Genomic DNA, 22640 nt, shown 5'->3' with positions numbered 1-22640 from the left:
GGTGGCGCGTATTGAATCTACCAATATCAGTTGGCAACCCTGTCGGAACGCAGGTGCACCTGCTCAGAAGTCTCCCACGCTTATGCAGATACAAGTCTGGCAATCAGTCTGACTTGGAATGTTCACCTGTTCAGATAAGAATCGTGGTAGTGGACCCGTTCTTCTGAACGGGTTGCATTCAGGAGATGCAGCCGGCACTGCGACGACGGTCCAATGAGGGTCGGCATAAACCCCTACCAGAGCGTCACAACATGATACGATGAGTCAGACGATAGAAAGCCAATTGCAGCGTGCAGAAACAGAAGTCTCCACTTCGGAGAAGGCGTATTCTCTGGAGTCCTGGTGCTTCTCAGTGCGTCTCCTGAATGGAACCCGTTCGAATGAACGCCTTCACTGCTACGATTTGAACGGGTGAATATTCCATGGCCAACTGATTGTCAGACTTGTATCTGCATAAGCGTGGGAGACTTCTGGGCATGCGCATCTGCATTCCGACAGGGTTGCCAACTCAATTTGGTAGATACAATATGAGCCACCCTGTATAACCGTATAGGCCGGGGATTGAAAACGAAAGAATCACATTTGCCTTAGGTTCTTTGCTGTTTTTATAGCTTGCATAATTCTGGCTGTATTGCTTTTTAACAGTTAGTCATTTCTCATGTTATTATAATGGGTGTCACACGTGAAACGCGTGCGGGCCGGTTTTACGTGGAACACCCGATATAACATGCTATTATATAAAGCTGATGTGACTAAGATATCTGTTGTAAAACGTCATTCTACGTGGATTTGTAGGCAATATCCAGACAATAATACTAACCTCTAAAGTATACAGGTATCCTGGATTAGGATCCATAGTGTAAGGCCACCAGAACTTTGCGTCTGCAACTTCAACGTCACCCGTGAGTCCCTCGCCACTTCCAGCCACGTTTCCCTCGCTGTCAAGGACACGGACAGTGGCTGAAGCCTCTACTCCCTCAGCTCCTTGGTAACTTAAGGAGTAATGAATTACACCTGAGAGAAAATAAATGTTTATATTATTTATCTTGCAAATAATCTAATAGTACGTAAAATGGATGAACTATTTGATCATTTGTTATTTCAGAACATTTCCTCTTGAAATACGAGGCGTGTCAGAAAGTAAAGAAACGACTGATATATATATCTTAGGGAAAATATGTAAGCCTTACATTGTAAGGCATGAGTTGGCAACACTGACAGTGACCTTTTATCCCAGCGATGGCAACCCTAGCATACTGGTGCTAAACCTAGCATAATTTAACCGTCTTTGCCACCTAGCACCCTGTGTTTGGCATAACAGCCAAATCTAGCATAATCTGCAACCATCGGTAGATATTGAACTCAAAGGAAAGTGCTCTGAAGAAGTAAAAATGAAAGTAACTGCACATCTCTATTTCAGGAATGGACATGTTTCCAACAAAAGAGAGTAAACCGGCCCAGTGATCCCGTCCCCCACCAACGCCTTTCGTTTCATCTCTTCCGCATCTTCCTGCCATAAAATCGAAGAGGAGGGTTGGGGCGGTCCACCCTCAAAAGTTTGTCCTTTCCCAGCACCGACACAAGGGGTCAGCCATTTGCGGTGCCTGTATTTTCGCGAGGAATGTTTAGTAGAAAATTGGATTGACAAATAAAGCACATGTGGCGCCCTCCTTTGTCGGCAAATGTAGACCATCTTTGGGCCCGTTCCGAAAGTCGCACGAGTTTAACGCGTTAAACAAGTTATGGTAAGTGGCTGTCCCATAAGTGCTTCCGTGCGTTTCGTGAGTTTCATTATGCTGTCCCAAAAGTCGTATTCCGTGCGTTTCGTGCAAGAACGAGATTCACCAAACGCACGGACCAGGAGGCTGGTTTGTTCCGTGAGAATCGTCTGCTGCCTACAGACAACGCGCGTGCTGATGGATTCGAACTGCACTAGTTCGGAAAATGTATTATAATTTTAACAGAGACCGATATGAAGCAACGTGCACAAGATGAGTATGCCTTGACCGTTCTTCGAATGTGATTAAAATGAGTAACAGTGTCCACAGTAGAGTTTATTTTTGCCATAAAGACATTCCTTCCGCTGACACCATGCGGAAACTTTCTCTAAACAAAACGCTGCGCCTGCGCTTTCGCCTAGAGCGTCCCATAAGTCTGTAAAGTAACTGGTTTCACCAGATTCACGAGCCCAGTTATTTTCGTTCGATTCGTTCGATTCGTTCGTTTCGTTAAGACTTTCGGAACGCACCCAAAGTCTGCAGTTGTGTTCGGTTCGGTTCAATCGACTCGACACCGTTTCGGAAGCCGTCTCCCGCGGCGAAAAAAGCGTTGTTGCTGTGAACGATTTTAATTCTTCGTGCGTGCGTCTTTCAGTGTATTTTTGAACGTGTGTTTGAGTGTATCTGTGAGTGTTTTTTCCTGCTTTTTAATTTTTTTATATATATAAAATATATGTTTGGAACAATTTCGAAAAATGAGTATCTACTAGTAGCAAAAGAAGTAACTGTGAAACTCCCGGAAGGAAAAAAAGATCGTGGGGATTTAAACCAGAAATGGGAGTTTGCTCAGAAATATAGAAAGGAGTGGGAAAGAGGCAGTTTTTATTTTTTCGTTTGGCGAGTACCTTTTTTCCTTTCCTTTTCTTTTTTTTTATTTGGAAAAATTATTAGTTTACATATAAATACATTGTATGAGCATCTGAAAGTTGTAAAGAACTAGCACAAAAGTGTGCGTCTCTAGCAAGGTGTTCTTGGAGGTGGAAATGGGTTAATATGTCCTTCCATATAACTCAAAAAAATGCAGTAGTATAGGAAAGATATTTGTGAATTATACCATATGTGATTGATTATACACCGACCCCCCACCCCCACCACGGCATTAATTGAAAGGTAACGACGCTTAACTTTGTCATGTCATCTTCCCTCTCCCCATCTGCTAGAAAAAAGATGTGAAGTATTTTTACAAATTTACTGAGCCACATGCCCTAGTTCGACCCTTGGTAAGGTATGGACATGTAATTATGTTTTATCCATCCCATAGCCCATAGACTATTTCATCAGTTCTTCATTCACTCTCATTGTCGTACTTACTCCCAGAGACCCTAAGGCAAAAAAGCGATTTAAATAAATAGATCTTAGGGTGGGATAAAATATAACATCTGAAAATAGTAATAAAATATATTGTTAATAATAATAGTAATACTAATAATAATACTGCCTTAGCACAATTGGGTGGCATTCTAGCATAATTTTACAGCTCGAACAGCACTTTTCGTAGCTGACGGGTTTGCAACGCTGCTTGCTCCTCACTCTTTCCAGTAGCGTTCATCTCAGTGTAGTGATGGGTTCAAGCCGTTCATTTGTGCGAGTCGACTCATGAGCGCTCGCTCACTGAGAAGAGTAGTTCAAATGAGTCGTTCAAAAGAGTCGCCAAGCTTCTTTTTCTCGAAACACATGCCTGAAGAGGGGGAAGGGGGTAGGAGGTGTTGAAGCAGATGATTGTATTTAAGTAAACGAACACAACGTACGTCCTTCAAGATTAATAAATTGTATTGCATTTTTGTGTATATGTGTGTGCGTGTAGCCGACTAGATGGCCAAGATTCTGAAGTAATCGACATTTGATCTTGCCACAGAAGTTCCCGGGTTCTAGTCCCGGTCTGGTCAAGGATATTCTTTACGAGTGTCCCTTCATCTGTATCATCACGCATCATCCTCATCGTCGCGATTACTTAAAATTTGAAGAAAAGCGGCATAAAATAAGAAAAATACAAATACGATTCTGTATGTGTATGGATATACATATATGTGTAAACAGTAAACACACACACACACAAACAAAATTTATTGCACATACTTGTTTTCATTACTCTGCCTCATGAGTGAGATTTTCTATATTTGTATCTTGTTTCAGTTTACATTTCATGCTGCGGATAATGCAAATTATGCAGTACGATAGCATACACAGAAATGCTATATAATTATATCAACCTTTTATTAGTAATAACGTGCATTTACATATTCTTCCTTTTTTTCATTCGATCACTGGTTTTAATATCGCAACAAATGTGAGAAAGCGAGTCAACAAAATGCACTCCAGATCTGCGCTGCGACACATCATCGCTCGTTCACGACTCTTGAAACAGCACGAAGAGTCACAGCACAGTCCCACGACTCTTTCCCCATCATTCGTTCACGACTCTCAAGACGGCACGAAGAGTCATTAAGCACCTTAACGACTCGCTCGCGTTAGCGACTCTTCTGCTCACTCATCGTTCACGACTCTCGAGACGGCACGAAGAGTCGTGGAGCACCTTAACGACTCGCTCGCCTTAGCGACTCTTCTGCTCACTCATCGTTCGCTCGCGAGTCGCGAGCTCTCTTACACAAGGCGCAGCGGCGGCAGTCTCGCCAGCAGACTGGATCTACAGTTTAAAGTAGGATCCACCCGCTCGCTCTCCGCGGATGGCTAACAGCTGTGTTTAAGAAATATATATCGCTCTTGAACATTATCCATGTCCATCCCATATCCATAGCTTTTTGTTGTTCTACAGTCATTTAATATAAGTTTCTGCCAATATCATAATGTATGATCGAATTTCTATAAAGCGGGCCAAATTATACGTATGTATTTTTTTTTAATGTTGCTTTCTACTAGTAAAACACCTTAACACGTAGGCTCACCGCAGATGGCCAACAGCTGTTTATATCACTCGTGAACATGACCTATGTCCATCTTACGTAGTTGTTCCTAATTCTGCAGTCATTCAATAAAAGCTTTTTTGCAGTATCATGTACGATGAGATTTATGATTAAACTTCTATATTTATTCTTTAATGCTGTTTTCATTAGTAAAATATTTACACGTTAATGTTAATGAAATATTTCACGTCATATGAAAACGATTTTGTCAGACAATGTTTAAAGTCCACTTTTATGCTCCAATAGACAAATCGGGTCTCCCCGATGGCGTAGTGATAACGTCGCCGGTAATCAAGGGGTACCGTGTTCAATACAAAGTGGAGGTTCGGATCCTCCTTTAAACTGTAGGTCCAGTCCCGACTATCCTATCTGCACATAAAGGCTAATCGGAATATTGTAATCAAGAGGTCTGTGCCTAACACCTTCTCAAAATTTTTACAAGACTCCCCTAATATTTTTTACTAACATTTAATTTCTTGTAATTTTAGCGCTAATGGTTTGGCCGAACTTGAAACTACAGGACAAATTTGTTGGCTGTTCTTCGCTGCCCGTCATGGGCTGAGGTTGCGCGCTCTCTCTCTGCAAACAACACTCGCGAGTCGACTCTTTCCTTCGTTCAAAGAGTCGCTAAGGTGTGCCACGACTCTTTGAACGAAGGAAAGAGTCGACTCGCGAGCATGCTCCTTCCCATGATACTAAGAGACATGGTAGGCTCATGCGCATCGCCGGGGGCCACTGTGACGTCAACTGGTGAGCAACCCGAGATTTCGCCCGCTACATCTGGCAGCGAATCTTTGTTTTTCGCTAACAAATAGACGTTTCTTTCTTTACTGAGAGTTTTCTTCAAAATGGCTTGTTTTGTGTTCCGATGCAATAACTACAACCGTAAGACTAAAGGAGGTGCTGTTAGGTAATTTAGATTTCCGAGAGATGAGAATGTACGAAAACAGTGGATTTCGCTTTGCAGAAGCGTGTGTACTTCACACATACATGTATACATAGGTAAAATGTGGAGCATGGGGAATTCCATTTTAGACGCGAATATCGAGTCTCTAATGCAAAATTTGCCTAAATAATTTTTATTTATTTATTATTATTTACTTTTTACAATTTATGACTATTTAAAAACAGGTTTCAAGACCAGATAACAATTCCAAAACATATAAAGTTCTGGAGCTTATTCTGAGCTCATTTTGAATTTAATGGGATGGAAAATGATTAGTGTGTAATATGAAAATTGCGAGCAAAGCTACATGTATTCATTTTAATGCATTGCTATTAAAAGAAGGTTAGGAGCATTCCCCCTCCTCTAACTTGATTCATTCCAAATCAGGAATAATCATTTCCCACCCACTGAATATGAAAATCATATTTTAAAATATATCGTACTTACAGAATTCCTCTTCAGTTGAGTTCATTTTTGAGCCCCATAGCTATATATAAAATATCATTAAACAAATTTATGACGGGTATGTACCGTATGCAGTGCCCTTTAGTCAGACTTCTAGAAGGTGTTTTACAAGTATTTTTGTATCAAATACGAAAACTTTGACGTATGCTAACAGCACTTTTTGAACGCTTGTTGAAAGCTATAGCGTTGTGTTGCCTTTTTTTTAAAAAAAAAAGCTGAATCGAGATGATTCCCGATCAACTCGCAAGAGATCTAACTTTGAAGTATTTATAAAACATTTGACACAGTAATTATTTGCAATGTAATTAGCTGTAAATTATGATGCTCTTCAAATGCTGAAAGTACTATCATTGCATATGCTAAACCGAAATACTTCATAGGTTTCTTTTCGGATACATACAGATACATACGTGTGTTTTGTGGTGACATGTTAATTATATATAATTATATCAAAAAGTGAACTTTAATGTAAGCGAAAGCAGGATTTTTCGCATCTACAAAGAAAATTCAATACACATTCCCACCTCACTCGAAGACCTTGTGAATCAAATCCAAGTTGTACCAATATCTACAGCTGAGTGTGAAAGCGATGTCAGTGCCATGAACTTTACCTTAACTGATTAAATAAATCATTTTGAAATTTTAAGCCTGCCTTTTCTTTCAATACTTGTAGACTCGCAGTGCATTGTTGTAATGCAGAAAAATTTGCAACAAAATGAATCAAGTCATAAGCATTACAGTGTCCTTAACAAGCCAACTGGAAAATCATCGAACCTGCAGAGTTTCATTAATTTCATGCATTCAATTGAATAATGTAATTTTCTTACAGTTTGACTTTAGAATTTAACTTGAAATGGTGTTGTGTTTGTGTTGCATTCAATATCAAAACTGGATTTTAAGAAATTCATTACCAATTCTAAGCATATCTATTTCATAGTTAAATCCTCCCCTTCTGATAAAATCACACATCGCACCCTGTTTTAATGTCTAGGAAATATCGCTGATCCATTTCAACTAGGAATGGTATCGAGATGAGATAAATGTATCACCACTCAAACTTTCACAACGTATATATGTCATTAAAGCAAAAACTTTTCTTAATAACGTTTTTCTACTTTACATTTTGTTCGTCGCTGCGAACCATTTTATCCTGAATTGATGAAACCGGGCAGCACAGGTTCGCAATTGTCACTAATGGATTAACTTTTCAATTACAATAAACAAAATAAACGACTTATTTGATTGATATGTTGTTTTAAGTCCACTTTATGAACAGAAAGGCTAATAGGGACTGGACCTACAATTCAAAGTGGATCCGAACCAGTATGTGCATGCACCGGGTATCGAACCCGGGACCCCTTGATTACAAGGTGATGACGCTACCACTGCGCCATCGGGGAGGTCCGACTTATTTGGAATATGAACAAGATATACGCTTTGTATGTTTGTATAAGAGACACTAATTTAAATTTATTTTAAGTAAATTCTTCAAATGTGATACCAAAGTTTCGAACGAGATCGTCTCAGACAGCAAGTATCGTCTCGTTTTGCAGAGATTTATTTCAATCTCTCTTTAAATTTGATACTTTTCTTGTCTCAGTGCCATCTCTATTTTAAAAAAATTCTCTTTAATATATGTAGGTTTAAGTACAGTTTTCCGAACACCCTCTGACAAAGTTATAAAAATAATCGGTGAGATATATTGTATCCCCGAAATTTGTCTGTCGTGTCGCGTCTCGAAAACAAGACGAGGCAGGGATGAAGTATTTCGTTTCGGAAAATTCCATTTGAAAAATTCAAAATAAAATCTTCTGATGCAGATTATATATTCAAATGGACGCGATCCCTTGTTTACAAAACATGTACCCCCTTATACGAAGGGAATTCGTCTGCAGCGTGATTTTCTGAAAGTAAACTTTAGCTCATTCCATCGATCAACACACATTTTATATAATTTTCATCTCCTTAAAAAGATTTCCAAACATAGATCAATGAACTAACTAGTATCAAGCACAATGTAGTACATGTAGAATAAGTTTACAACGGTTTGAATTCCTGTGGTAGGCCAAGAAAAATAATGCTTACAATTTACACATTTTTGCATTAAGCAATTAGAAAATACTAGGTTCTTTTAACAGTAGCATATTGTATCTGAGGGGGGGGGGTACAAGTGGCACAACTAGAATCTTCGATTTAGAGGGATACAATGTACCCCCCCCCCCCCGTTTCTGCACCACTGTTCTTAAGGGTTTGATTCTATGTCAAGAAGGATTACGTCAGCTCTTGTGCTTGTACGTGTGGTACTGTAATGTTGTTTGTGTACTTTATAAAATTTGTGTTAAACTAAAAAAAAACTGCAGTACAAACTTACATTAGAAATAATGTAACTAAACATTTGGCGTTTTGGAAATATCATTTACAAAAAAGAAAAAAACTGCACTACATAAAATTTTATATTTATATTCTTCATCCTTCCATTAAAGAAAATATTCAATTTAGTTTTTTGTTGTTTCGTTGATACTTTTTCCACCCGAAAATGTATCTTGGGAGACTACCGTGACTGTCTCCCTATGTACTATATTTAACTCTTTTTAAACTACTTTTCACAAATACTGATATGGGTATATTAAACTAACTGAAATTAGTACAATGACACTGAAGGATCTTAGAATGTGTTTTAACACGTTACATTTTAGGAATTTAAATATGTAGGCTTCATTTTAAATTTACGTTCAACAGACAATATATCATTCAGTAAACGCAAGTAGTGTCTCGCAAGTTACGAAAGTTCGAATATCGGGTAAAGCATTTCTGTTACTTGCCTTTGCGAAATATAGAAGAAAAAAGCAACATCCATGGTGAAAATGCGAAAATATTAACACTTACAAAGATCAATGCAACATGTGTTAATTTGAGGTACAGAGGAAAAAGCGACTAAATTAGCTACAGGTTTTCGTCCGTATGCTCCTCCCCTACGCTCTATTCATTCCTACTTTTACTGATTTTGTGCACAAAGAAATAGCGGTCCTTTTAAGCAGTAAATAAGCTTTTTAACCTTCCCCGGAAGACTTCATTCAATGAAACTGAACCCCTGCTATGCGTTTTCTACCCGCTGGCTGCGACATTTGCTCACCAGATGACGTAATGCGCTGGAAGGGACGAAAGTCGTCCGCCGGATGAGCCAACCTACTACTCTTAGAACCATGCTCCTTCCCCTCTCATCGTACACGGCACGTTTCAGCCAGCTTTACGGGAAAAGGAACAGAGAGGACCCCCCCCTCCCTCTCCTCTCCAGTCCCCATTTGCTGCTCGCAGAATCGACTTGCTTTCTTTCAAAAATTCCGGCCGCCAGGCGAGTATACACTTGCGCATGCGCCTTCCTCGCAAAATTCGTGGAAAGGAGAGGGAATAATGGAATAATAGTTGCTTGGCGGGCGGAGGAGTCGTGGCACACATACGACTCTTTGAACGTGTCGTTCAATTCTGGTGAACGAGTCGTTCACCGCTCACAAGAGAGAGTCGTTACTTTTGAACGACTCGTTCACGAACGACCCATCACTATCTCAGTGCTGCGCCGAGTCTTGTGTGAGTCACACGTGCTGAAAATGGCTGTGGCGATAAAGAATCCCGCCAAATGCGAAGTGCGGGCTGTGATGTGGTTTCTCCAGGCGAATGTCCAGCAAATTGCATCAGTTTATGGGAACATTATTAATCGTCAAAATGTGACGAAGTGGTGTGGTGTCGTGCCTTCGCGGGAGGTAGGACAGATAACGTTTCCATGAACTGCGGCAATTTGCTGGAAATTCGCCTTTTGTGCCTGGAGAAACCGCATCACAACCAGCACTTTGCATTTGGCGGGATTCTTTATCGCCACCGCCATTTCCAGCACGTGTGACCCACACAAGACTCAGCGCAGCACTGGTAAGAGTAAGGATAAAGGTACTGTCAGTGTTGCCAACTCATGCCTTACATATTTTCCCTAAGATATATATCAGTTGTATCTTTACTTTCCTCACACGCCTTCTACTCTTATTTAGCAAACCAAATATAAAATATCTACAATCCCTCACCACGTAAACAGTTTGGCTGACGGACTGTTACATCTTCATTGTACGTGAATTCTTGGCCTTCAAAAATACTCGTTGGTCATTCCAGGTGACTTAGCAAGGCTAGATAGTGATAACAAACAATATTGTTTTTGTCAAAAGTTATAATAGTTATGGTACTACTTTCACAGCTCATTTTCTTCATCTACTCTTGTAATTTTAAGGGAGAAATGTTTGAAAGAAAAACATTTGTATTGTACGCCTCCTTACATAAAAAACTGTAGGCCTCCCCGATAGCGTAGTGGTAGCGTCGTCGCCTTGTAATCAAGGGGTCCCGGGTTCGATACCCGGTGGAGGCACATAGTGGTTCGGATCCCACTTTAAACTGTAGGTCCAGTCTCGATTAGCCTTACTGTGCATAAAGTGGACTTAAAACACCAAATCAACCAACCATAAAAACTGTAATTCCTTACGATCCGAGTGTTCATCGCAGTGGCGCCTTTACAGTTCTTTTCTGGGCGGAATTTTCGAAGTAACTTTTCTATAGCTATCTTAAACTATATTAATTCGTGTGTATTACTCTTTTTAGATGTTTTAGTGTGAGGTGATAGCTTAGTTTTTGATTGGTGATCATTATAACATAACTCGGTACTGAAATAAGATGAAAAACTTGTTAATACATTATCTTTACATTTCTATCTTGGTAATTTTTACTTCGCTTCTCTGCCACTTTGGGTAATCGAGGCAGTGGAGTTGATTGATGTTCGGATAAAGTTGATGAAAGGTTATTTACTAAGAAACACCTAAGCAAAAACAGTGATTCGATGCGTAAGGGCACTGATCCGGCTAATATGAAGCATGGTGTTTAGCATTTACAAGCAATTTAATTCACATCAATTAATTTCAGTAACCATTTAAGAAAATATTTATATTTTCACCACAAATTTTGTATTTAACCCAGTTGCATTTATGGCAAAATATCGAGTAATTTTCCCAGGAGGGGAAACACTTATTTCACTTCACAAAAATCACAATATAAAAATGCTGTGTTTACTGTCAAAAGTATAGAGATATGTTTATAATTGCGAACTTATAATCACGATTTTTTTCTAGTTTTGTGCATCGGCTTAAGAAATATGACACTACTAACCTGATGTCCCGGAAATGTCCGTGCTGACTGTAATATCATCAATGTGGGTTTCTGGTGTTGTGTACAGATACACTGATCGATGAATTCCAGCATAATTGAAGAAGTCGAAATCGTAGTTTAGGATGGTGTATCCATTCCTGTAAGAAATATATTATTTCCCATACAGCACACAAATGTCCAAAAGACATCCATTCGATATATCTTGGATATGCAGGTCGAGAGTTCTGGATATCCAATAGACATCCATGGGATATCCCATAAATATTCATTTGTCCGCATACGTGATATCCAGGGGATATCCAGAAATGGATATGTTTTGGACTTTTCCGGATCACTTTTGGACATGTTTTGGACATCAAGTGGTACGTTTTCTGGACATTACATGCTTTGATTTAAACATTTTTTGTACGTACTTTGGATATCGTATGGATACGAAAAGTACATTATTTAGACTACATTTGAAGATTATCTGGACAATATATGGATATAACAGGGAAGTTTATTATTATTTCACTTATTTTATAACTTTATTAGGGCACCATTTAGACATCAAATAGATGTATCCTTGATTGAATTATATACGTATAAATTCTTAAAAAATCGCATGTATACGAGAAAATAATCAGCATTAGTAAAAAAACTTTTGTGAAGCTAAGGGGATTTCATAGATTTGTACACATAAATATTATCTTCCCTCTCTCTCTCTCTCTCTCTCTCTCTGTCACACACACACACACACACGCGCGCGCACACACACACGCACACACACACACACACACACACACACACACACACACACACACACACACGGCCGCAAATCCACACACACCACGCACGGACGCACACACACTCACAAAAACACACTCGCACGTCTACACAACCGAAAAATATCTTATTCACACGCATTTCCATGATAAGCAGAGTATAGAGAGCTTGTTCTTCACTGCTACGTTTCGCAACTTCCTGAATTTAAACCAGCGAGACACAATGAACTTTCACCTGCACTTCCGCGCGCATGCGTGACTCGCTGTTTCACAGACAATGGCCACACGAGTTTCCCTCTGAATATCAAGGGCGGGAGTTGTTTTGGACGTAAAATGGACATCGCTAATATACATGGATCTCATATCCTATGAATATTCCTTGGAGATTTGTGATACTACAAGCGAGCATTGACCCTATTCTTGTTTGCATTGTATTGTAGCGTTTTTGATTCTAAGATTTGAAAAAGTTTCAATCGCTAATAATAGTAAATAACAAGACGCTTACCAACAAGGAAAACAGTCACAAGCTTCTGATTCACTCAGGCCTCAGGTGTAAAACACACGAACTGAAAATGATGTACATACCTACTGTCTATGCTAAACATAAGGAACGGGTTTTCCCACTTGAGCTAAGCAAGATTCACTCGCTTTTAGTTTCGATTGTATTGTAGCGTTGAGTAACACTAAATCGAAAGTTCCTGATTCTAAGAAAAAAAATCACTAAATGACAGGTGAATAAGTTTATAAACGCTAATGCTTCAATGCAATTATTGTTTCAATTCCACTATACAGTATGAAAAAGTATACATAACAGACATACTATGATCATTTTCTAATATCCGAAACAGATCCTATTTACGTTCATTGTTGGATATCCAGTTCTGTATCAGTTCTAGCTATGTATTGGTGTATGCTACGCCCTCCCTTGCCCGGGAAAACAAATGCTACCACTACCTAGATAGAGGCGGCATAATCTCCCTCGGACAAGCGAAATAGCGTTACGGTCCAGGTTAAGTTCGTGTGTAGGAACCGGTGACCAACAGTGCATAGTGATAAGCCATATCGAATAAAAACAAAGACATATGTACTTTCAAGTTACCACCTCTTTACCTGTAGCCGGGAAACGGCTAGCTGCATACCTGAAAATCACGGGTAGCGACATGCATACGAAAATGATATAGCCCAAAATTAACATGAAAATAAAAAGTATATTCTATTCATAACCAACAAAAATGGAATTATTACAGGTCCCCACACTTGCACTCTCACATTCTCTCTCAGATTCAATCCTCATGGGGTCATCGACACAAGAAATTATACATGACATGTACAGGTTTTATGACGACAAGCCCTAATTATTGCATTCTCAATTAATTTTATCTTACTTTTTGTCTAATCAGGTCATTTGTGATTTTGCTCCAGTGCTACTTAAATCCTAGCCAGCCCTTACTTAAGTTCACCTTTTGTTTTTAAAAAAGAAACTAGTCGGCGCGGTGACCATACATTACTTGACCAGTATAAACAAAGGCGTCTCAACGGCAATTACATTCACGTGGGCGGACGTTTTCCTTTTACAAGACCTCACGTGGTTCCAAACATAACAAATAACCTCCGTTGAGTGACGCAAACATATACTCTCTAGCAGGCGGGACTTAAACACTTCGCCGCGACGAGCAATTCACATTACCAGGCAAATACTTTAACAAATAATCACATATGCGACCGGACATAGCTAGCAGCGACACAGCGCTGACACATAAAAATGAACAAACCTCAAGTAGAATATGCAATTAAGCGGGCGGCGCTTTACTCTAATAGTACGCACTTTAAACAAATACAAAGGAGCACAAACAGCAATGAATTTAAGATCATAAAAAAATATCACAAGGAATAAGAAAAATTGACCTGAGACGAATAGATTACAAATGACAAGCGCGACGGGAGTTTGGTATGAAGTTCGAGTTGAGTGGGCGTTTTCAAAACGTCGACGAATTTCAAGGGCGTTCTCTAAATCAATCGGGCCGTCACGTGTTAAGGTTCACACAGATGAATACTTTACCATCTCTCAGCTTCCGGGGTGCATCCTGGCGTCTTTACGGGCGATTGAAAACACATAGTATCCACGCGAAAGGTTTCCTGGGTCGTGACGATGAAGATGCAAAAAGGGTTCAAACACCTAGTTCCCCGGCTCCTCTTCCTCTCGGGATCGGTGGATCTCCGTGGTATGGCGCGGTTCGGACGTCGCATCTGAGCGGGCGTCGTCGGCGTCGTCGGGGCGTCAACATCTCTCTCTACGTCTCTCTGTCGCGGTTGGTATGCGTCGTCGGGGCGTCAACGTGGCGGATGGTAGGCGTTGTCGGCGTCGTCGGGGCGTCAACATCTCTCTCTACGTCTCTCTGTCGCGGCTGGTAGGCGTCGTCGGGGCGTCAACGTGGCGGATGGTAGGCGTCGTCGGCGTCGTCGACGTGGCGGATGGTAGGCATCGTCGGCGTATCGATAGGGCGGCGTTCGACGTTCTCTCTCTCTCCATGGCGGCGGATAGGCATCATCGGCGTAGTTTCTTCTGACGTCGGGCGAATCGACGTAACGCCCTCATCTCCTTTCTTCCTCTAGCCCGCCATAGTTTCCGGTGTTCCTTGTTTCTCAAAAATTATAAATGGCGTAAGGTAATCACGGAAACACGGTTTCGCTTCAACTTCCCCCAGCGGTTGAGGTAGGCGCACTCGTGTAGACTTACTGCCTATCACACACACTGGTGTTCGCACAACAACACAAAGTCCACTGTACACGAAAGGTAGCACGAAAGTGCTCTCGTTCCAAGAATCGCGGCAAAACTGTATATGGAGAGGTAGCACGGAGCTTCTCTCGCTACAAGGATCGCGGTAAGACTGTGTAACGAAAAACCATGTCCTTCGTTTTATTTAGATTTTGAAAAACGACGCTAGGCGATCGTTGAAGCGACGCTTCCGAAGAGGTCAGTCCACTTTGCCCTATTGTCTCCAAACTAGGACGTACCGTGTCCGAAGTTGACTTGTGCGGATTAAGCTTCCGCCTGGCTGTCGCCCATAGCTCAATTGCAATCGCTGTCCACAAACTGATCAATTAGAACCGATTTGATCTGGCGTCCGTAATTGTCGCTTGATCGTGACGAAACTCCACACATCTGTCCTTGCACATATGCCGCTGCGCTGGTATAAGTTTCACATGAATCGGACCGTTGGAAACCGAGATATTTAAATGTTTGTCATTACGGTCGAATTTCCTAAGCTTTAGACGCATAGCGTGACCCTTCAGGTGCTCACCCTTAACACGAGCGAATGTCTCTTTCCTCCCGTCGGCTTGGCAAAAATCAAATATGTAATCTTACAAATTAAAACACTTAACACTTTGAATCAACACGTCTTTTTACCGCTACATACATGAATAATAATGATAATAATAATGACGGTAAATCTGACTGTCACATTGGATGTCCAGAAATGGATGTATTTTGGATATCCAGTTTTGGACAAGGTCTAGATATGTTTTGGATATCCCAAATTGGATGTGTTTTGGATATCCCGTTTTGGACAAGATCTAGATATGTTTTGGATATCCAGAATTGGATGTGTTTGGATATCCCGTTTTGGACTAGATCTAGATATGTTTTGGATATCCAGAACTGGATGTGTTTTGGATATTCCATTTTGGACAAGATACAGATATGTTTTGGATATCCAGAATTGGATATGTTTAGGATATCCCGTTTTGGACAAGATCTGGAGACGTATTTGATATTTGGAATTGGACAATGTTTCTGACAGCTTATACATGTTTGTGCTATGTATTAGATATCTATAATTGGTCGAGTTTCAGATATCCAGTTCTGGATATCCCACAGACGTTTAATGAATATCCATAATTGGATATCCAGAAATGGATATCTAATGGTTATTCAATGGGTATCCATAATATCCATGGATCTGATCTGGACATTGTGGATATGAAATGGATATCCCTTGGAGATTTGTGCTGTATGGGTTAAGATGCAGTGGCCAAGTTAAAAAAAATGTATTACGTTTGAAGCATTGAAAAGTATCAGAAGCTGGTACGCTCGATGCAGAGCTGACCAGTCTTGAAAAGTGAAGCCACTTTGGCAAATAATTCCTCCTAGGTGTAAGGGTTGACAACAGATTTTCTACAGCTTCCGTGTATTTTAATGCCTTTTTCAGTCGTATAAAACATATTACATATAATTTTGTCATTATTAAGCATTCATAGTTTGCAAATAAATATTTTCCTTACGTGTTTTACCGAATCAATAGTTGACTACACTATTTCAAATAATTTGTTCAGTCTTAACTATTAATCGCCGACGTGACATATATGCCACTTTCAGGTGAGGTCACTAATGCCGGCAGTGTTATACGTTTCATATAATGAATTTCTGTGACTCTTGGAATATTCTGTGGTGTTCAGAGATACATGTTTTGAATGCTACATGAACCGTGAGGTATCTCATTAGCACTGCGCGACAGTGGCGTCGATTTGGGGGCGAAGGAGCCAGTTGCCCCCCCTTTCTTTTTGTCGCTTTTGCTGTCGCACTATGTTAAATCTTATGTATCAAGGGAAAGTAACCTCTTCTTGCGCCCTCCCCAGTTTTGGCATCTTACCCCCCAATTTTGGAACCCAATCGCCGCCACTGCTGTGCGAATTAAGCTTTTTGCTTTGAGGGTGGGGGGCCATGGCCATTCAGTGGCATAATTATGATTTCATTTTGGGAGGTAGGTTTCTTGTATCCTAATTTGTGAGTCAGTAAACTAAACTACAGCTTGCGGTTGATTGTAAGTACCTTAATAGATCATTGTTTCTACCCTAGGTCTACGATAACATTTAAACTAATTGAAACCAGCACATATTTTTACATTTTTAGAAAACGCTAGTAACACCGGAAACTGACCAATTTTCTATTACCAAGTTCAAATATCAAGTGTATTTAACCTACTTAGAAGTTTATTGTTAAGACACTTTAACACATGTAGAAAACAGCATGCTGTTGTCTGGACTCGGTGAGGTTGATCAGTTGAAGAATTGTGTCCGTCTTTAATGCCATAAGGCTGCATCATTTTTGGCAGGGATATCTTGGTGACTGGACCATTACTGGACACGAATGAATTTTCAATTGTGTTTGTTAGAGGGAGATTACTTTCGTAACATCTCTGGCTGTCTTGCATTGGCAGCTTTGGAGCGAGTCATAAGTCCCGGAGCAGCCAATCAACAAACGAGCCGCTGGCGTCATATCTACCCAGCACCTATCGTTATCCCTGTTGCTCGCGCTCTGGACTCTTGGTAGGCTCACTAACTGGACTCGCGCGGTCAGCTGGAGTTGTTATGAAAATAATATGACTCTACATAATTAAGAAATGATATATTATATGCTTTCAATTAAATTTTCTTTGAGGGGGGGGGGGTAAAAACATCCCTGGCTTGGATAAAAGTACATTTGTTTTGGCGAGGATAAATTTATTTGTGGGAGAGATCCCCCCCACGTTAATTCGCACACTGCTCATTAGTAATTAATACTCGTGGCACAACAGCCCGTGAGGGCCAGAACCTACCTTCTAACTGCCTCAATAGAGGTGGACGATTATCCAACCAGTTACGAAGTGACGTGTGGTCAGCACGACGAACCGCCAGTCGTTGATGTAGGTTTTTCACGACCAAGTTACGCTACTCATCCGTAGAACGCCAAATTCCTCACGATGGTGGGTTGCCACCGGTCCCATACACTGGACGAAAGCTCAGGAGAAAAGTTGTTACGCTTCTCTCCAACGCGTGTCCCGTAGTCCCAGCCCAAAGAATTTAATTTTACTAATAATAAATTTTAATTAATTTAATTAAATTAGCAAAGTTTAATTTGATTCTAGCTATATTCGAGGAGGAAGTAATTCACAGCAATCTAGGATCAAAAATGGATGAAAAACCTTTTTTTTTCATTCCGAAATAACGGATCTTCATTAAATCACAATTTAAAGCACATAACAATACGTACTGGTGTTTGAAACTAGAGGTACCACATGGTTACAGGTACCTCGAGTACGCACAAGGAGGGGGGAGGGGCTGATGGGGCTACAGCGCCCCCTCTAATTTTTTAGAACATCAAGATTTTTCAAATAAAATCAGTGAAGAACTCGGAGAAAATTACAGTAGTATTAATTGTAATGGTTGCAAACCCCCGTTAAAATACCTCCCGATTACCATTTTTAAGAGTGGAAAGTTCTAAATATAGAAAATACCATATTGTGTACATCACCTCCTACAAAGCAGCTATGCATTACTATTTACCCTTACAATTCCAGCCCCTCCCGAAAAAATATCCTGCGTACACCAGTTATTGTGTTTCTTTTCTTCTGAAAATAGTAGCCGGCCCCCGTGGCGTAGTGATTTTCACATCGCGCTACGACGCCAGGAGTCCCTGGTTCAAATCCCAACCTGGTCATGGATGTTTGTGAGTGTCCATTCATCAATTTCATATCATCATTCATCCCCATCTTTGCAATTAGATATAAGTGACACAAAAGTCGAAGTAAAATAAACCAAATCAATCATTCTAAAAATAGTTAATTAATACTATTTTTAAACTTATTAAAATAAAGTGCATGAAACGTGCACAAAAACGTGGAAGGCGGTCAGAAGAAAGATTTTGTTTAAAACGTTCCAAAGTGGAAGTTGTGGTTGCCTTCAGACATTTCTGTCGTCATGGTCGTTTATGTGAAGTAAATCAGAATAAACTCCGTACCAGCTAACTGTAGACCAGGTGAACGAGAACAAGTCTCTGCGCAAGTAGTGACGCGAGACGGCTCCACCAATGAACAGTGAGAGAAACGGGATTGTGTAATGGGCGACGGGAGTTACCCGATTTCATCCTTCGCTATGCAGCGTTGCAAACTTTTGAGAAGGATAATACCGAACGCACATGGCAAACGGACCGTATTCTAGTCTCCAGGTCCGTAAGATTGGTTTAAGAATTTCTTAGGGAAATATTAGGGATAAAACTGCAAGAGCAAATTTTGACAAACCGTGCATTTAGCGTACGGACTAAGGTCTGGACGGTACGGTTGGCAACGCTGCGCTTGCACCACTCGATTTTCTTCCTCCTCCTCCTCCGATATGCGCGGCTCTGCTCTACAGTTAGATGGGACAGGGTATAGAATAACAGAGAAAAATCTGATATACATGTGTCATACCTTGTACTTGTGCTGCCTTGCGGTAGTGTATCTTGAGTTAATGTGTTGTTCACAGCCACCGTAACACGGTTTTTGTCGCCGAGAATCACATTGTCTGTCACTTCCGCTTGGAAAGGCAAGTGTCCTCCGTTGTGGGTAACCACCGGAACACCGTTGAGCCACTGAAATGAAAACAAATCGTCATACAATAGAAGATATAAAAGGACAGTTAAAGCATAAAAAACTCGCACTCGGTGATATCAGTGATCGGTATTATATGGCTTAATTGGGTTACTTGTTAAAGAGCCCAGATCTGGCTGGAAGGTATTTCATATCAAGTTCTACTGCAAGTAAATGTCATTGAAAAAATATGCTCAGAGGGCGTTACAAGAAATGCAATGATAGGGAAGACTCTTCTATTGTTCAGTTCTTGTCCTACGAGTATCAGAAATGATTGAAGAGAGTGCCCCTATAACGTGATGGTCGTCATTATTTGTGTGTATACCTCTCTATCTGTCAGTATCAACCAGGGTTGTTAAAGGTCGAGGAATTTTAAATAAATTCAATTCCGGTCCAGGAGAGAAAATCAGCAAGGGTAAATGGATTCTGGACCGTAAAGAACCTTTCTATCTGTAAATTATTTCAATTCGGTCCAGGAATCTTTATCCGGCTAAATTTAAATACGGTCCAATAACCTTTTTTGAATTAAACAATCGAATTTAAATTGTTCGAGAAAAATGTTTCCCGTCCTGTTACAGAACCAAATAGAACCCATTAGAGTGTATGGATTTCTGGATCCTTTATAATCCCAGGGTTGTTAATTTCCAGGAATTGTAAATAAATAATTCCCGTCCGGAAGAGAAAAACAGCAAGTGTAAATGGGTTCTAGGCCGTAAAGAACCTTTTTATGTATAGAGTATTTCAATTCGATCCAGGAACCTTTTTTCAAGATGAATTTAAATAGAGTCCAAAAACCTTTTTCCTGGATCAATTTCAATTCGGTCCAGGATCCTCTTTTCAACGAAACAATAAGCAACTTGGACCGAATTTAAATTGTGTGAGAACAAAGGTTCCGGTCCTCCACCAGAACCCAATAGAACCAATTAGAATGTATGGCTTCCTGGACCTTCAACAACCATCGATATTCCAGAAAAGTGAAAGATGGCCCTTTGAAATAACAAATGTATCCCAATATGTCTGATCTGCATATACTTGTTGACATCTCGGAAACCAAGAAATGTTAATATGTATAACATTTTAACATTTCCCTTGAATTGCAATATAAACTAACGTGTTTGGTCAGTTGGTCCAATAATTTATAGCAATGCCACACCAGTTTCCAGGGGGGTGTATACCATATACTTTCGTTTTGTTTATATTTATGTAATTTGGACATTACTCCAATTCTTATCACGGTCAAATACTTCTGGATTTACGTGATCAGCAACATAATGTTGAGAAAGGGAGAGGGTGTGAATACGTGACGCGCATCAGCATTTTATCGCCATTTGCATGCTATAATAATTTCGCACAATGTGTATAAATAATTTTAGCGGATCTTTTTTTTAAAGTTGGTTGATCTCTTTGTGCAGGTCTCGAGTAATAAGAGATATCTAATTTTTGTTATCAGAACCAATGCAGAAGTTGAACTTAACATACCTTGAGAGTTTATTTATTATTATTTATCTTGTAGTCTACGGTTATTGCAAGCATAAAAACAGTTTTTCGTTGTGATGTTTCAGAACACACGCTCCCTTCACAGACATTTTTTTCAGATTGATCAAAGATACAGTTGTAACAATGGTTAAGAATTTTCAATAAAAAGGTATCAATTATACAATGGATGTTATCAATATTACATTGTTGTAATATAGCAACTTAACTGTGAAACAAGCAATCTGTTTTATTTTTATTTCAGATAAAAAAAATGATCACATTTTTTTATTATTATTTTATTTATTAATTATATATTTTTATTTTCTATATATATTTTTTAATTATGAATCCCAAATATAATAAGGCAATTCAAATTCATCATTGCTTTCACAGAGTTTTTGATGTTTCCCGTCACATTAAATTTTAAAGATGGTGGCTTACTCCACTTGTGCCTTGTAATCAAGGGGTCCCGGGTTCGATACCCGGTGGAGGCACAAGTGGATCCCACTTTAAATTGTAGGTCTAGTCCCGATTAGCCTTTCTGTGCATAAAGTGGACTTAAAACAACAAATCAATCAATCAATCAATTACTCCACTTGTGAAAATGAAAACTCCAGTGGGTGTATGTTACCATTTTCATTATTTAATTTATTCCAGTGTTCTTCTGCAATGAACGAAGCTTCCCAGACATTCAAATCTATGTTTCCCGTCACACGTCAATTTTATCGAGAAAACCCCAAGTGAATGTCTCAACAATGTTCTTGTTGCTCTTTATCGCAACAATTGGCAGTGGACTATTAACCTCTTTTGTGCCTTCATTATCAGTATTCTCCCATCAATGACTTTTTTGTAGAAGTTAAAAAATTTCATTCATATTTAATGGATACATAATCTAAAGTTAACCTCTTCCCTGTGGCAACGTTCAAGAGAAGTGCAACCAAAAAAAAAACCTTATATATAAAGTTGCAACCGAAAATTCGTGTCATCTTAAATAATGCAAGAAATAACTATAAAAAGACTTGCCGCAAAATTAAGCTAAGGAAAACAATCTATATATAGACTCTGCCGCACATAAACATTCCATATTAGGTAAGGTCAAAAGTAAGGTTCCCCCTGCATGCAGCACCATGCCTTGAAAACACATTTAGGGTATTGGGGATAGGGCCCCACACCCCCACTACATATTCTCAATCTAGGTCATTTTGGAGGTGACGTGATCAGCACCACGCTCCGGTCGCCTTTGCCCTCCAGGGTTGCCCTAGGTACACATTGATCTGAGGCTGGGTGAGACCCAGAGCCGTTTTATGCAGGGACTAGGCCGGTAAAATTCCGACCTCAGAACACCCACACCAGGAATCGAACCCGGGTCTCCCGCATTGCAGTCAGACACCCTACCAACCACACCACCGTGACTCTAATTTCATATTGCAAAAAAATATTTTTCAGGAACTGACAATGGATTTTCTTTAACTGTATTGCCAATAGCCCACATAGAGTAATTAATAATTGCACGAAAAAGTGGTGTCCATAAAAGTGACTTACCGCAATACAAGAACAGTTGATTTTGAAATACCGTCTATGTATAGACGCTCCGCAAAAAAGGCCCAATTTTAGAGAGTATAGCTCCGCCATAGTTAAAGGGTTTTAATGAAAACATGGTCTCTATTTAACTAAACCCAAAGTACGCCCTGTTAAAATTTTGGTGCTGC

At 39.9% G+C, this 22640-nt stretch overlaps 1 protein-coding gene across 3 annotated transcripts in view; it reads right to left on the bottom strand.

Moving 5' to 3' along the window:
- The window catches only part of LOC146005279 (beta-glucuronidase-like), a 57676-nt gene that overhangs the window by 16763 nt on the left and 18273 nt on the right, over positions 1-22640 (bottom strand). For all 3 annotated transcript variants that reach the window (XM_083144397.1, XM_083144399.1, XM_083144400.1), the window contains exons 4-6: positions 19297-19457; positions 11307-11443; positions 821-1014 (exon numbers count right to left, since the gene is read on the bottom strand). In XM_083144397.1, coding sequence (XP_083000523.1) covers positions 821-1014; positions 11307-11443; positions 19297-19457 — 492 coding nt within the window. The remainder of the gene's footprint in view (positions 1-820; positions 1015-11306; positions 11444-19296; positions 19458-22640) is intronic.

This window comes from Lepisma saccharinum, chromosome 23 (genome assembly GCF_977018435.1).
Source record: "Lepisma saccharinum chromosome 23, izLepSacc3.1, whole genome shotgun sequence".
NCBI lineage: Eukaryota > Metazoa > Arthropoda > Insecta > Zygentoma > Lepismatidae > Lepisma > Lepisma saccharinum.
This window is presented reverse-complemented; position numbering and strand designations above follow the sequence as displayed.